This window comes from Helicoverpa zea, chromosome 11 (genome assembly GCF_022581195.2).
Source record: "Helicoverpa zea isolate HzStark_Cry1AcR chromosome 11, ilHelZeax1.1, whole genome shotgun sequence".
NCBI lineage: Eukaryota > Metazoa > Arthropoda > Insecta > Lepidoptera > Noctuidae > Helicoverpa > Helicoverpa zea.
The window spans coordinates 1,981,890-1,997,900 of record NC_061462.1 but is presented as its reverse complement, the minus strand read 5'-3'; the positions used below and the strand labels follow the sequence as shown (position 1 = coordinate 1,997,900).

The 16,011-nt window shown below is 40.3% G+C and overlaps 1 protein-coding gene across 1 annotated transcript; it reads left to right on the top strand.

The window, feature by feature from the left end:
* Positions 1-413: 413 nt before the first annotated feature.
* LOC124634316 (ER membrane protein complex subunit 1) lies at positions 414-15,410 on the top strand. The gene is made up of 16 exons (XM_047169847.1): positions 414-621; positions 705-820; positions 2,001-2,132; positions 2,775-2,973; positions 3,265-3,598; positions 3,906-4,095; positions 4,431-4,547; positions 5,833-6,002; positions 6,316-6,462; positions 7,005-7,172; positions 7,439-7,543; positions 8,009-8,204; positions 8,806-8,958; positions 9,443-9,619; positions 11,869-12,093; positions 12,391-15,410. The coding sequence occupies exons 1-16, from the start codon at positions 479-481 to the stop codon at positions 12,549-12,551; spliced, it is 2,733 nt and encodes a 910-aa protein (XP_047025803.1). The 5' UTR covers positions 414-478; the 3' UTR covers positions 12,552-15,410.
* The last annotated feature ends 601 nt before the right edge of the window (positions 15,411-16,011 follow it).

Here is a 16,011-nt window from a genome sequence, read left to right as displayed (position 1 = left end):
AATATAGTAGTGTAGTATAATATAAATATAGTAGTACAGTCTAGTATAAATATAGTAGTGTAGTATACAAATAAACAGCCGCAGCCGTCTAACTACCTCGACGTCCATCGCAAGTGGTTTGCCGGGCAGCAATGAGCCATGCGCCAATGTGTAAACACCATTTTGATCGTGGCCTACATTTTTGCATTGCAAAGCTTGGCCCGACACAGGCCAACGTGTACTGGGATTTACAAATTGGATTTACAAATTCTGCGTGGAACTTAACGTTAAAGAATAATGTTGTCGTACCTATGTTAAAAATGTATCGATATTTCATTCAACCTAAATGTACAATTGTTTTTACGTATTAGGAATATATTTATTATTATAACAATATTTTTAAATAAAATAAGTTTTAACATTATTTTTCTGCAGTAAAGTGTAAAAACTTCTGGCTTTAACTTTATATTGTAACACTGAGTTTTTCAGTCACTCAGAAATGGGGCTGCTGTCAATTTATTTCAAACCCAATTTTTTGGGTTTATTGAAATGTTTAAACAATTTGAATTGGTTTATTGTATTCTTTAGTTTAATCAACTTATCAGTATGCATTTACGAGGACCAGATAGGAAAATTCGACTGGTAAGTGTATTTTAGGTTATAGTGTTTCTATGTCATTGTAGGCTCTGAGTTGACTGAATTTTTAATGAAATTATCGTTTTCAGGCGTCAAACATACGTGGGAAGGATCAAATATTCCCAATTTGACACAGTATCTACCGCTAAGAAGATAATTGTCGCTACCGAGGAGAATGTTTTAGCTGCACTAAATTTGAAGACTGGTAAATTGATTTTATTGAGTATATCCGTTGTAAATGTTTCAAGCCGGCGTTACCACGATAATTTACATCGGCATATCAATATACTTATTTGGGAAATAATTAGATTATCTAATTAACTAACTTGGTCTAAGTTTAGTGTTGACAATTCAAGTACTTCATAAACTGCATAGTCATATTTTATCAGAGTATGTTTTCAACTACATATTAATAATCATCTATTCATATATTATATCCTATAAAAGTAATACTAGTGTTTTCTAGGAAAAATACTGTACAAATCAATAAATTGATAATCTTCCAAAATATGTCTACACAAATACTATACAGTTACAATAAATTTACACAAACAAAGTCAAACAATAGCATCATTATTCAGTTCAATTGCATGATATATCTGTGAACACTTGTGCATCTGCCAGCCTGCCTTAAAAACTATCAATTTCATCAGAAACTTGCACTCTCTAAACAAACTGAGCAACTTCTAAAATCTTTTATAAACATTTCTAATCTATCAATTGATTTGCTTACTAGAGATAGAATTGTGACATTAGCTAGTAATGTCAAATTCCTTTTTCTTCCTGCTGCCCTGTTCCCAATTTTATTTGGGGTTGACGCAATATGTCATCCTCTTCCATTCTCCCCTGTCACTCGTCATGCTGACACTCACTCCCTTCATATTCAAGTGAAATTCCTATCTCTAGTAAGCATTAAACAACAGATAGATAATATATTGGGAATTAACACATAGTGATCTTATGATCATCCTGTTAGTATTGTAACAGGGTTCAATAAATTGCTCTTAATAAATGGGAATGACAAATTAAGTTGTACCTACTTGCTTGAATTTGTTGTGATATTTTCCTTAATGTTTATTTTGTATTAATATATGCTCAGGTACCTATATTTTAATTATACTTCCTCTATTGTTTTGATAAAAAGTAACAGCTTATTTTTAGGCTCAATTGTGTGATCTTTGAAGTACTTAGTGTTATATTTTTTTAGATTGATAGACTTATCATTCTTTTAGATACTTCAGGTTAATCATTTCAATGATTTAGTTCAGTGTAGATTAGTGCAATACAATATGATATGAAGTTTTTCTCTTCTAAAGAAGTTATAAATTCTACCTATTCTAACAATGTTTAGTTATTCATAAAATAACCAAGGTTCTACTGTGCAGGTCAAGTGGTATGGCGTCACGTGTTCGAGAGCGCCTCTGCAGGCAACATCCAGCTTCTGCATGTTTCCGACAAGGTGGTCACCGTCACCGGATCCAATCCGTACTTGGTACGAGGATGGGACTCCAGTACTGGTATGTATTCGGTTTTTGTTATTAATAGTTACACAATTTCTTTTTCTTCCCAGCAAAAACACAGGAAGTGGTGAACGGTGGGCGTTTTGGGGGCTGTCTATTGTAAATTCCTGATGTTCAAAAAGTGCTGTCTTGCAGCCGAGTTTGAATAAATGAATTTTGATTTTGAATGAGGTGCTGTCAGATAACTAGCCACCATTAAGTTTGTTGTGAACTGCATTCTTGTTTTGTGTCATTATTCAGTTAAAATAATAGAAATTAACACAGTGGTAATCCGCTAACTGTGCGCTAAGTCCACCTTTGTACATTTCATTAATGTGTAATGTATGCAAAGAGTATAATAAATAAAATAATCCATTCTGTTATAACTTCCAGATATAAATTTTCCTAAGGTACCAATTTTTATCAAGCTAAACAATAGCAATAAAGCGATAAACTAACTACACCATGCAAAGATTAAAGTTTAATAATATAGCATAATGGGTGTTTTCTAGAAGTATGTTAGATAAAATTAATGTACTTCTATTCACATTACTTCCACCAATCTTCATACCCCTATCCATACTTCTCCATCTGTTGTTATTTAAAGAAGTTATAAATTGACATTCTCTATTAATAATTAAAAATAACTGTTTACTACAGGGGTCCTGATCTGGGAATGGTCATTAACCCTCCAGAACGATGACCAAGCAGACTTCTCTGAGTGGTGGGTTCAGAACAACATGCTGGTACACATGCTACCCATGTTTGGGTCACACATTGAGGTCAGTATGTACCACTTGATGACGGGACAGAATAGGGGAGCTACGGCTAAGTTACCTGCTTCCTGGACTAATGATGGGTGAGAATACTTTCAGTGCTTTTGAGTATATAAATTAAAAAAAAATGGCAGGACATAAGTTTAGGGATTAAAAAAAATAGTATGAAAATGCTTTAAACCATAGTGAGGAAATTATGTTACAAGTATGTAATTATATCAAGTAAATTGTATAAATCTCTAGAAATAATTCTATTGTTTTAAAAGTCATTGAACCCATAAAAAGTTTGTTACAATGTCAATGTAGTATCTGTGATAATACTTCTCACTATTTTATATTCCAACCACTTATTTACACTGCCCTACAATTTGCAGATGCGTACTAACTCCGCCCTACTACACTTGCGTGTCCGGGGAGATGAAAAGCCAACAGCTTCTATCACTCGACGTGACGTCCAATGCAGTTCAGCTTTTAAGCCGACCACTCGCAGAGTTCGTTGACCTCAACTCGTACGACGGTAGTTTACGCCCAGTGGACGGCAACAGTGGCTTACCAGCTTTTATAGTTGATGATAAAAGGATTGTGGTGATAAAGAATAATGAGTTTGAGGTGTTGAAGACTACTGTGGTTGATGCGACGGGCAGTGTTGCGTTGTTGGATATTGCTAATGGACCTGTCGTGTTGCAGGCGTGGCTTGATGATACTCAGGTACGATCTGATGAACTTGCCTCCTAAAATTGAGATTGTCTTTTTGTAAAACAAACAAAGCACCTATAAAACACAAGCACAAGGCTATCAGGGAATTCTTATAGACTTAGGTGTGACTTTACCTCATGACAGTTTGGCATGATTATCACTCTTGATGAATTCAAGGTTATACTGAAAGTAAAATCGCAAGAAAAACTTCCTTCTTAGAAAAAAAAATTGTCGTAATCTCACCATGTTGTACTGGTTCAAAAGTATGTCAGTACATAATATCTGGCCTGAATTGAATCCTATATATTTTATCCTTCAGGGCTTCTCAATACAAGCGAACAGCGTATCAGGGGCGGAGTTGCCAGAGCTCCGCATGGCAGACCGCGACCTCAAGCTGCCCGACCCTGAGATCTCGTCAGCAGTTTGTACCAAGTCGGCGCGGGAGCAGCTGGTCTGCAGAATACTGATCACTGGAGGCGATGACTCCGTACATCTTATGCAACAAGGAGGTTGGTGTATAACATTATTTTGCTCTAGTTAAAGTCTAAAACCAAGTAGATTATCATGAGACAATAAATACAGAATATAATTTACAAAGACCCAAAAAGGCAATATGTATAAACTAAATTCATGTTGATATAATTTCATACAATTGAAGTACTTAAATTCTTGACCAATTACAACAATAAAACATAGAATGGGATGTACAACTCTATCTTTATATTTTTTAAATTTCTAACCATTTGCGCGCGCTTATTATGATATTGGACCAAAGATTTATAGAAAGTACCAAGTCTCCCAACAATTTAAGAAACTCGGCAATTTTCTTCTCTATTTCATTCAGGTCGTGTCCTATGGTCTCGCGAGGAAGCTTTAGCCAACGTGGTAGCAGTGGAGTTTGTGGAGCTGCCAGTATCAGACTTAGATGCTGCCATAGAGTCCGAGTTCGATCAGAAAGAAGGTACGTAATATAACAAATTATGAAAATGAACTTGACAGTGAAAATATGTATGATGTAGTGTACCTCTTAAAAGATGGTAAATGGCTGTTTTTTTCTTATTATATCTTCTTATAAGAAAAGCATCGGAGAATTATTTCTTTTATGAAACAGCGATGGTTTTTGATCTTTAAAAATAATATTTAATTATTTATAAAACTAGTCTATTAATTAAAGAGTGGGGTAATGTTAGTTAGTTTGGTCATCTGATAACAATATACTTACCTGTATAACATTATTTATTATGGAACTATTATTGTTTATTTATTTATATTTATCTTATGTTCTAGCTGCCAAGATGTATAGTAAGTACTGTAGTTGTGTGCGTGTATGATGGTTACAATATTCATGTATGAGTGTCATTAATGAATAGCTAGTGTGTGTTAATACGTAGGTTATTTTATAGCGTGTTCTCTGATTGTTATAAAACAGAAAACGAATTACTGGCAACTCTGTGAATGAGTTGTCAGAAACAATTTCCTTGCATGATCTGATAGATTTCTCTAGAAAACTAAAAGCTAAAATCTTTCAAACTAAAACAATATATCCAATATGAAGGTGTTGAAAGCTAGCTGCCGACTGCAATGCCGACCGCACAAGCCACGACTGTATGAAAACAATTGATAATCTATCTTAGAGCGACTGCTTGAGCTACTGTCGCTTCGATACAAAACGGTTTTATGTAAATACGTACAAACGAGTAGTGTAACCGCGGCTGACTTCATGCAGTAGTGGTATGTGCGGTCGGCAGTTGCAGTCGGCATTCAAAACCTGTTCCCATTTAACACGTTTTCAACATTCAAGTGGTCTAAATATCGGGTGTGTCGTTCATAATCACATTAAATGAAATGCGTTAATATACTGGTTAATATATGTCGATTAACACCAAGAAAAAAGAAAAATACGTAAAAATAAAAAAATGCATTTTTCAAACAAAGTAAATAGAATAAAAATGTGCGAGAATTAGAACACCATATAGAAGTCAGTCATTACAAACAGCTGAAATTCTCCCTTGAAAACTGACAGCTGTCAACTGATCAAAACATTCGATAATCCTAACTTTATCTCTGCTTTACACATGATGTTGTAAATTATGAAAACGAAAAATGAGTCCTGTGCCTAAACCACTGAATGGATTCTGTAATTTTTTTTACAATTCGCTATAGAATATCATGAAGTACATGTGATAGAATTTAATGTGATTATGAACGACACACCCGATATAAAATCTAACCCCTCTATCACCCAGGTTCGATCTGGGCAGCGTTCTCCCGTCGCCTGCAGACGCAGTTCCAGCAGCTGCAGACCTTAGTAAACAGTGTGCAGGGCGAGGGAGCCGCCCAGCACCAGCCCCTGGCCCTCGTGCGCGACTACTTCGGCCTGCACAAGCTCATAGTGCTCGTCACTGATGTTGGCAAGGTAATGTGCAGCACCAGCCCGCCGCCCTTGTGGTAAACAGTCGCCCACAGGCTTGGGACTGAATTCCATATTACAGCTGCAGGCTAGAAGATAAAAATTAATTATAATTCCTTCACCCAAAAACTAAGGCAGCTTTTCAACTCTAAAATCATTTATTGAAACTTGGCTGCAAAACAACATTTAAACGTCAACATTTACAAAAGACAGCCCCAAAACGTACCCTTCGTCACTTATAATGTGTTTTTGCTATAAGAGGTGGCGTAACAAAGTTTCTTCCAACACTTGTATACTTACATATAGTAATAATTTGCAGATATTCGGCATGGACAACCTGTCAGGCGCGATCCTGTGGCAGTACTACGAGCCCAGCCTCGACACGGAGGGCGCCGTGGTGTTCACGCGCCGTACTGCGAGGCATCCGCCGCATGACGCTTATATCACTATTGTGGGGAAACATGAGGTGAGGAATGTCATTTACAATGTGAATATTGGCGTTTTTGATCCGATTCTTTTGAATAGCTAAGCATGAAAATGCGCAGCTTAAGTTTGAAGAGATTAAACGCAATATTCCAAAATTAATTAAAGCGACCAGGAAAACATGTTGATTTGCCAGTTTATAATTTTCTTACTCCGTATATATTCAGTAACAGAACATTTAAAAGAGATACCTTTTCCTTCAAATTGGTGAGAGTTCAATATCAGAGTGACATAAACGTTCCCCTCAAGCATACATCTAATAAAACCCAGTATTCTGTTTGTTGTCCTATAAATGTAAAGTGTATGTGTAGCAAATAAATGGTTTAAATGGTATTGTGTGTAAACGAAGTTACAACTACATGTTGCCGAGTTACTGGCAACATACTGGCAACATAATTTTTCCAGCAACATTCGTGTTGCTGAAAAACAATGTTGGTGAACAAAAAAAAAAAATACCTTTATTATGTAGCTTTCCTGTAAACAGTCCAAACACATAATCTTAAATAACCCTTTTTCCGCTACCAGGAAACAGGCAACGGACTAATAATAAGCTTAAACCCTATAACGGGCACGTTGATCGGCGAGCGACTCCTCAAGCTTGACGTGCAGCTTCTACAGTGCACTATATTGCACCGCGCCGACAATGAGAAGCTACATGCTCTCATACTGTTAGATAAGGATGAAAATGTTCAGGTATGTGAATGATAAGTAGGTAGGTAATGAAGTTTATATTGATCTCATCATCACAGAAATTAAGTGATTGCAAAGTATTTTTTTTTTTTTATACAAATCACTAGCAGTTTGATTAAACCTTTAAAAGTGTGACACATTTTATAGGTTGAATCTGTAAAAATGTGTTCTTTGTATTTTTTTTATGTTTGTTTTGTAAATTAGAAATACGAACCAGTGCGAAGAAATTATCAGGAATTATCGTTATTTAATAATCCTTTATATTACAGGTCTTCCCTCAATCGGCGGCGCCACTAGTGGAGAACATGTTCATGTACGTCGCCGACAGGAGTACTGCGCGAGTGCAGGGCTACGCGATTGTATACAACGGACAGGTTAGATAGCTACCTTTTAATATTACCTAGAAATAAAGTAGAACTTAGTGGGTCTAATGGACTTCTATATATAAAGATATATGGGGTTGGATAATGTTGGATCACTTCTTTGGTTGTCTCTGCGCCAATATCCTTTTCCTCTGGAATGTGAAAAGGGACAAAGTTGAAATTATAAGGCTAGGTGCATGACCGATAGTGAGCGTGTGTCGTCAGCGCTGACAGTGCGCGGGCAAGCTCGACTAATGATCCCCATCAACGTGACGGTAGCTGTGTGCGCGTAGGTAATAATCAGTGTCGCTTGTTTTCCCGACGTCAGTGCTGACTGTCAGTCGAGCACTTGAATCTAACCTAAGAATATTGAGATCCTGATATCTCCTACAGGAAAATCGCTATGATTGAAATTCAGTCTGCACATTCTTTTTGACATTTAAAAAAAAAAACAACGAACTTATTCTGTTATTTCAGTCAGCTATCGCAGTCCGCACGTGGCTGGTCCGTCTGGGCGGCGGGTCGCAGCGCATCGTGCTGGTGCAGGGCAAGTCGGCCACGGAGCGGGTCCACTCGCCCGGCCGCGTGCTGCCGGACCGCGCCGTGCTGTACAAGTACCTCAACCCCAACCTCGTGCTCGTGCTCACCGAGGGACCCGACCCGCTGCATAAAGGTAACACTCACGTACACCCAGTGTACCACGGAGCGGGTACATTCTGTTTTCGGCCATAAGCTCACGTTCAAAAGTATCTGATCTCCTTACACCCCGACCCGGAACATAAAAAGGCGGCAATATAAAGTTTTGGACACCACATACCGCATACATAAGACCCCTATGTCGAATGAGATGGATGTACGACATGGACATCTCTTCGAAAGGATTGGAAAGTGTGGATACGAGATGAGCATAAACTTTAAACAATAGAGCAAGTTTGTCGTACCCAATCACATTAAATAAAATACGTTAATATATCGGTCAATCCGATAGGATACACCCAATATAGGTTGTTATTTATTATTTACTAGCTTTCGCCCGCGGTTTCACCCGCGTCCCGTAGCCGGATGGTGACAAAAACTATCCTAAAATCTTCTCCCGGGTCTAAGTTACCTCCCCTCTAATTTTCAGCCAAATCGGTCAAGTCGTTTTCATGTTATGTCGTGACAACGGAAAGCGGGTTTCATTTTTATATATATAGAAGATTTATTCATTACCAACCTTTAACCACTACATGTAATTATAATACCAAAGAATATTTTACTCATTTGTTCCACAGATGTAGTAGTAGCGACGTGCCTGGACGCGGCGTCGGGCGCCATCGTGGCGTCGCAGATACACCGCCGCGCGAGAGCATTGCCTCTCGCTGTGCACTCGGAGAACTATCTCGCGTATCTGTACTACAACGACAAACATCGGAGGACTGAGATCGGTAAGTTTATTACTTGGTTTTGTAACTGAATAATTTTTAATGGTATTGAAAATCATAATATGTAAATAGGTTATTTTTCATTTTGATGGTAATTTTTTTTTCATACACAGTTATCTTGGCTCAAAGCTGGTATTATTATTTGAAATTTAAACGCGTTGCACTTTTTTGGTTTGTTGCAAAATATAATTCAGATAACTTGTTCGTGAAGTCTGCCTATTTATTATTTATGAAGCTCAAGGAAGACTGTATTGAAGTAAGGAATAGGCACACAAAAGTTGTCGTTCGATGCGCATGCAGTGGAATATGCGCGACCGGGGTCGGTGACAGCCACCGGTCACCGAGCCGACGCCTCGTGCTGCCCGCTGTGCGCGGCCCGCGCACCTAGCGTGATGTCGAGCATGGTCCAGTACTCTAATATGCTTCTTTAGGGACTGTAAACGTGAACTAATTTTCTTGTCCTACTTTATGTCTGCTATCCCCTCAGCAACCATGGAGCTGTACGAGGGCAAGCAGCGCTGGACTATGGCGGGCGCCGCGTTCAGCTCGCTGGCGACGGAGCGGGCGCCGGGCGTGGAGCGGCAGGCCTTCATCGTGCCCGCCGCGCCCGCCGCCGCCGCCCTCACCGCCACCGAGCGCAGCCTCACTGACAAGCACGTGCTGTGTGAGTGTTCCCCACCCAGCGACAGTGCAGCTGTAGCGAGGCCTGCATCGTGCCCGCCGCGCCCGCCGCCGCCGCCCTCACCGCCACCGAGCGCAGCCTCACTGACAAGCACGTGCTGTGTGAGTGTTCCCCACCCAGCGACAGTGCAGCTGTAGCGAGGCCTGCATCGTGCCCGCCGCGCCCGCCGCCGCCGCCCTCACCGCCACCGAGCGCAGCCTCACTGACAAGCACGTGCTGTGTGAGTGTTCCCCACCCAGCGACAGTGCAGCTGTAGCGAGGCCTGCATCGTGCCCGCCGCGCCCGCCGCCGCCGCCCTCACCGCCACCGAGCGCAGCCTCACTGACAAGCACGTGCTGTGTGAGTGTTCCCCACCCAGCGACAGTGCAGCTGTAGCGAGGCCTGCATCGTGCCCGCCGCGCCCGCCGCCGCCGCCCTCACCGCCACCGAGCGCAGCCTCACTGACAAGCACGTGCTGTGTGAGTGTTCCCCACCCAGCGACAGTGCAGCTGTAGCGAGGCCTGCATCGTGCCCGCCGCGCCCGCCGCCGCCGCCCTCACCGCCACCGAGCGCAGCCTCACTGACAAGCACGTGCTGTGTGAGTGTTCCCCACCCAGCGACAGTGCAGCTGTAGCGAGGCCTGCATCGTGCCCGCCGCGCCCGCCGCCGCCGCCCTCACCGCCACCGAGCGCAGCCTCACTGACAAGCACGTGCTGTGTGAGTGTTCCCCACCCAGCGACAGTGCAGCTGTAGCGAGGCCTGCATCGTGCCCGCCGCGCCCGCCGCCGCCGCCCTCACCGCCACCGAGCGCAGCCTCACTGACAAGCACGTGCTGTGTGAGTGTTCCCCACCCAGCGACAGTGCAGCTGTAGCGAGGCCTGCATCGTGCCCGCCGCGCCCGCCGCCGCCGCCCTCACCGCCACCGAGCGCAGCCTCACTGACAAGCACGTGCTGTGTGAGTGTTCCCCACCCAGCGACAGTGCAGCTGTAGCGAGGCCTGCATCGTGCCCGCCGCGCCCGCCGCCGCCGCCCTCACCGCCACCGAGCGCAGCCTCACTGACAAGCACGTGCTGTGTGAGTGTTCCCCACCCAGCGACAGTGCAGCTGTAGCGAGGCCTGCATCGTGCCCGCCGCGCCCGCCGCCGCCGCCCTCACCGCCACCGAGCGCAGCCTCACTGACAAGCACGTGCTGTGTGAGTGTTCCCCACCCAGCGACAGTGCAGCTGTAGCGAGGCCTGCATCGTGCCCGCCGCGCCCGCCGCCGCCGCCCTCACCGCCACCGAGCGCAGCCTCACTGACAAGCACGTGCTGTGTGAGTGTTCCCCACCCAGCGACAGTGCAGCTGTAGCGAGGCCTGCATCGTGCCCGCCGCGCCCGCCGCCGCCGCCCTCACCGCCACCGAGCGCAGCCTCACTGACAAGCACGTGCTGTGTGAGTATAGCGAATACAGGAAACTAGGCTCCGGCACGAGAGCGAAGCAGTCATAGTCGAGAAGGAGACGGCAGAACGTTAGAGAGTTCGCACCCCTCATCCCGGCCACCGCGCTGGACCAGGTAGAAACCACGGGCTTGGGGTGTCGCGAGACGAATCCCGGCCACCGTAGGCGTGGGTCTGTGGGCGGTGAGTTCGGGTGGCTCATCGTCCCTCTGTCTGCTTAGACGACAGACCCGTGTCGACGGCGCGCGTTGCTCCACGCGTGAGTCAAAGAGATGTCAGCAACCCCAGCGGGGCCCAGCAGGGCCAAGGTCTGCCGGGGCTGCGGGATTATTCGAGAGTTACCGCAGCCCTGATACATTAAGGGCCTACCAAGTAACTATGGGTTTTTAGTCAGTAAAAGTCTGACACTCCCTCACCACTGCTAACCCACAGCGGGACAGGTATTTGAGGATTTTTACTATTGTTAAAAAGACATACATTAATGATCTTTTAAAAATAATAATAGAAAATTGACTGCATCAAAAATAAGGTAAATAACAATCACAAATTAATCTTGTTAATTTTAATTGTTATTCAAAATACTTGTCTATTTAAACAGTGGGAATTTTTGAGCATTGAGGTTTTGTGTACAAATGTGAATTTAATTAGTTGTGTCCAGCCATTGCCTTTTCCACCAAAAAACACCTTGACTGTTTTAAACATTCTAGACTTATTTGTATCTGTTTAGCGTAGAAAACGTACACGTATACAAACCGACACCAAAAATATTATTCTCAAACATAAACAATGTTTTTTAACCAAACCTTTTATTCCAGTGGCACTAACCTCAGGAGCTATCGTAGAAGTTCCGTGGATATACCTGGAAGCCCGTCGCGGCGGCATCTCGGAGGAAGGCGTGGTGTTGCCAGCCTACGCGCCGGAGTTACCGCTGCCGGGTGACGCGCGGCTTAACTACAACCTGACCGTAGCGCGGCCCGAGAGGATCTATGCCGCGCCGTCCGGCTTGGAGTCTACTAGTCTTGTTCTTACTACTGGACTTGGTAAGTTCATCAAGAACTTAACGTGCTAAATGGTTGTAATACAAATAAACCTAAGATTATATAAGTCGCTGGCGTGAAATCATTGGGAAAAAAACTTTCATAAAGCGCGGTTGACATCTCGGGACACAGCTATTTGAATGTAAAAAGTCTATTTCTTTTATACAATATTCTAAGGAGCCATATATCTTTCTAAAATAGTTGCACTTATTTGATTCAAGGAGGTTTGCCCCAATCCAATAGTGAAAAATCAAACAACATCTTCTAAATGTAATCCCGCAATGATAATCATTTTTTCAGACTTATTCTACACCCGAGTAGCGCCATCAAAAACATTCGATGTACTAAAAGACGACTTCGACTACTATCTCATCACCATAGTGCTAGCCGGTCTGATCCTCGCTACCTACAGCACCAAGTACTTCGCTTCCAGGAAAATGCTCAAACTCGCGTGGAAGTGATGCAAGTATGTCGGCTAGTCTACTCGAGAAAGGAATTTGGACTGTGTTTGTAAGGGAATAAAGACCAGATTTCAATGACACGTAAGCCAAGGAACAAGTCTGTCTGCCGTCTAAATAGGGCAATGTAGAATAATTCCGCAATACACGTAATGTAAACGATAATTTGTTAAATAAAAGCTGAATATCAAAGAATGATACGCGAGTAATAACACTAAAAATAAAATAAGCTGTTACGATTATGTAATAAATATATTTATCGTGAAATTCTACATGACGTTACGTGCCTAAAGTCCGTATATTTTGAAGATGTGACCTCAAGTTCATATCAATGTTGAATGTTTCTTGGTAGTGCCGTGCCATGGTAGGTTCCACGCCTAAAACAACGAAAATATCGATCTCTCATTCTTATAATATATTACTCTTCAAATTGCACGCCTTACTTGTATGAAGCAAGACTTTCATAGACAAATCTTTACCTAGAACTTATTCTCTCATAACATCTCAAAGAGTATTTAATATAACATTTGTAGGTATATCTCAAAGGAATAATACTCCACTGCCATGCATTTCCGACGCAGTCCAAATTCCACTATTTTAATTGACTTTTAAATAAATAAAATATAATAGATTCGTGATCGTGCATAGTGAGTGTTCACATTAAGTAAATGATATACACAGTAATATATTGTCGGCTTGCGCTCCGTTGAACAAGTGCTGCAGTCAATAAAGTATATAGACAGCATATAAATTAGACCAAAAATCTCTTGAAAATAAAGTTACACAAAACTATATCTACACCATTACATTCAAAATGTTGATACATAATAATATGTAACAAGGACTATTACTGTAGTTATCTAACTAGTTTTTTTATTTCAATAATTCCCCCTAATATGTAGTCCTTGGTTTTGTGTCAGTTCATCATAGAGAAAGGTTTTCTGTATGCTATAATTCTAAGATACTGCACACTTTTACAACGGAGTGTAAGCACATCATATCTATAGTATACCTGATGTTTCTGAATCAATTCAGTGATCAAATTTGTTCAAATAGATGCTGGTTTATACAGTTTAATTTGACCCTTCAGTATTCAAATATTTTGCTGTTATTGTTGATATCTTTCTTCAAATAACTTAATCTTAGCAAAGTGTCATGTTAACCTGTATAGACATTTTATGTAAAATTTAGCTAGTGCAATTTAGATGTATTATTTATTTAAGGGTGGTTTGTATTATACGATTCATTTTTAATATATTTAAAAAACCATTCCACGATTTGTCACCTTACATTATATCAATTTTAGCATTCTATTGTAAATTAAATAAAATGTTTATTTTTCTCCTAATCGAAATTTATTTTAAAGTTTACGTGAGGTGACTGAAACAAGTTTAATCTTATGTAATATAGCATTTAATATAATTATGTATTTATTTCACTATCTCTTAGTAACACAACATGTCCACGCATTTGTTCCTACAGTTTTATATTTGTTTTTGTTATTTATTACTACACAAAACAACAGCGCAAGATACCTAAATATTTATTTTAATGCAATTTTCTCGAAAGATCTACACATCTCAGTTAATTTAAGTTGCATTAATGTTATCGTCTGTAGAAACTATTATATTTAAACTCACTTCATATTATTTCAATTACTATGTATTTAAAGAATAAGACAACTTAATTATGTACTTGAACGTAATATTGAAAGATCAGTTCGTTTGCTGTAAATTATGATAAAATATTACCAAGTTTGTGACACCTGTGTAACAACTACAAAGGAGTTTATACGTTATTGTAAGCGAGGATTTTTTTGTTTAAAAGTATTTGCTCACACAGAGTTGTTAATTAGCAGTTAAGGTTAAAGTTTTACCTGTCTTTTAATTGTTTATCATGATTTTATTTGTTATTTAGATGTGTTGCAATGGTGGCTTATGAATTCAATGACAGACGTCGAAAATTGCAACCACGCTCAGAGCCACACGTTTCGCTTGCGACTAGTATTTGTGGCGTCATACTATCGGCCTTTCAACTATATTTCATGTTATAGCGCTCGGATCTAAAATAAGATACGATGTAAATAGTAACGTAAATATTTGTGTAAACCTGTAAAATTATTAATATCTTCGTAATGCGAAAGAATTTGTAGAACTCCACGGCTATTGTATCGTAGGCATTGATTAGTGTAAGACCAATTAAAACATGAAATAAATTTAAAAAAACAACTTAAAAAATATTTTTATCGATTAAATTTTTTGGCTATTTCAATTTATTCACGAAAATAAAACACTTAATAATTTCTCTAGAATATCGGAATGTTACCATTTCATTATTTAATCGTTGCGATGTGGATGAAATGTTATATCATTATGTTCTTATCTTGTATTGGCTCACATAAAATTGTATTCTGCTAATAGTTCTAGAGGTCCTGAAAGACATGTATTTATAAAAACATTAGTGCAATAGTTTATGATTAAATCTGAACCGTGTCGAAATGTACTAATTTTGTATTAGTGGCCTAAGCAGACTAGCTTTTGATATCACCGATGGATTCCTCTGAGTGTAGGGTATAGGACTGGTTCGGGTATTTCAAGTTTTGGAGCGTGAATCGTCGATGTAAGAATAAGTCTGCTTTGGCCCCAAATTAAATGTTGTTCAGTCAGTGTTAATAAGTAAACAAATAGCGCTGGACGCAGATATAGGTCCTAAACCGCAGTGACTTTATTAGACTGAGTAAAACATGTGAGAGTGGTTGCAATACATAAGGATAATATTATAATATACTGTAATTAAAATGGGTATTTGTTTTCTGTGACCAATGTGTTTTTGTAAAAAATAAAGTTGAAGTAATTACTGCCATTTATGCGTTTTATTTTCTGAAATGTAATTTCGTTAGTGCGTATGTATACTGCCGCGTGGAATAGCTAGTCTAGAGGAAATAAATGTAGATGTAGTTATCTTGCAGCGGGATCTCGGAATATGGTATTTCTACATGGCTTAAGAGGGTACTGGAGTTGTATAAAATAAATACGGGTGTACTATGCCAAATCGAATGACAAAAAATCGAATGCCAATTGATCGACCACTATAAATCGAAATTCTAAATACTCGAACATTCATAATATCGAATGGTTATTAAATCGAACATTCAATACATCGCGCAGTCAATACATCGAGTGTTCAAAATATCGAATGTTCGTTTTATCGAGCGTTAAATGCATCGCATAGGTATTCATCCTATCCAAAAATCTATATTTTTTATGAATACAAGAAAATTCAAAATTTACTAATAAATCACATTTTAATCTTTAATTCTTATCTTTTAAAGGTACATTTTAAAATTTTGTGTGAATTGAAAAGGCAAACGCGGGATTGGGAATACCTACTTTACAAAAAAGAGGCAAAAGGGATGATAATGCGATTGAAAAAATGTTAAATAATAAAAACTACATTAAAATCT

What these genes read in the sequence shown, in the direction of transcription:
- LOC124634316 (XM_047169847.1), top strand. Translation starts at nt 479, where the DNA reads ATGGGGCTGCTGTCAATTTATTTCAAACCCAATTTTTTGGGTTTATTG. An exon ending in CGATTGTATACAACGGACAG is followed by an intron (nt 7,544 to 8,008) that starts GTTAGATAGCTA and finishes CTGTTATTTCAG; the next exon opens with TCAGCTATCGCAGTCCGCAC. An exon ending in TGTTCTTACTACTGGACTTG is followed by an intron (nt 12,094 to 12,390) that starts GTAAGTTCATCA and finishes TCATTTTTTCAG; the next exon opens with ACTTATTCTACACCCGAGTA.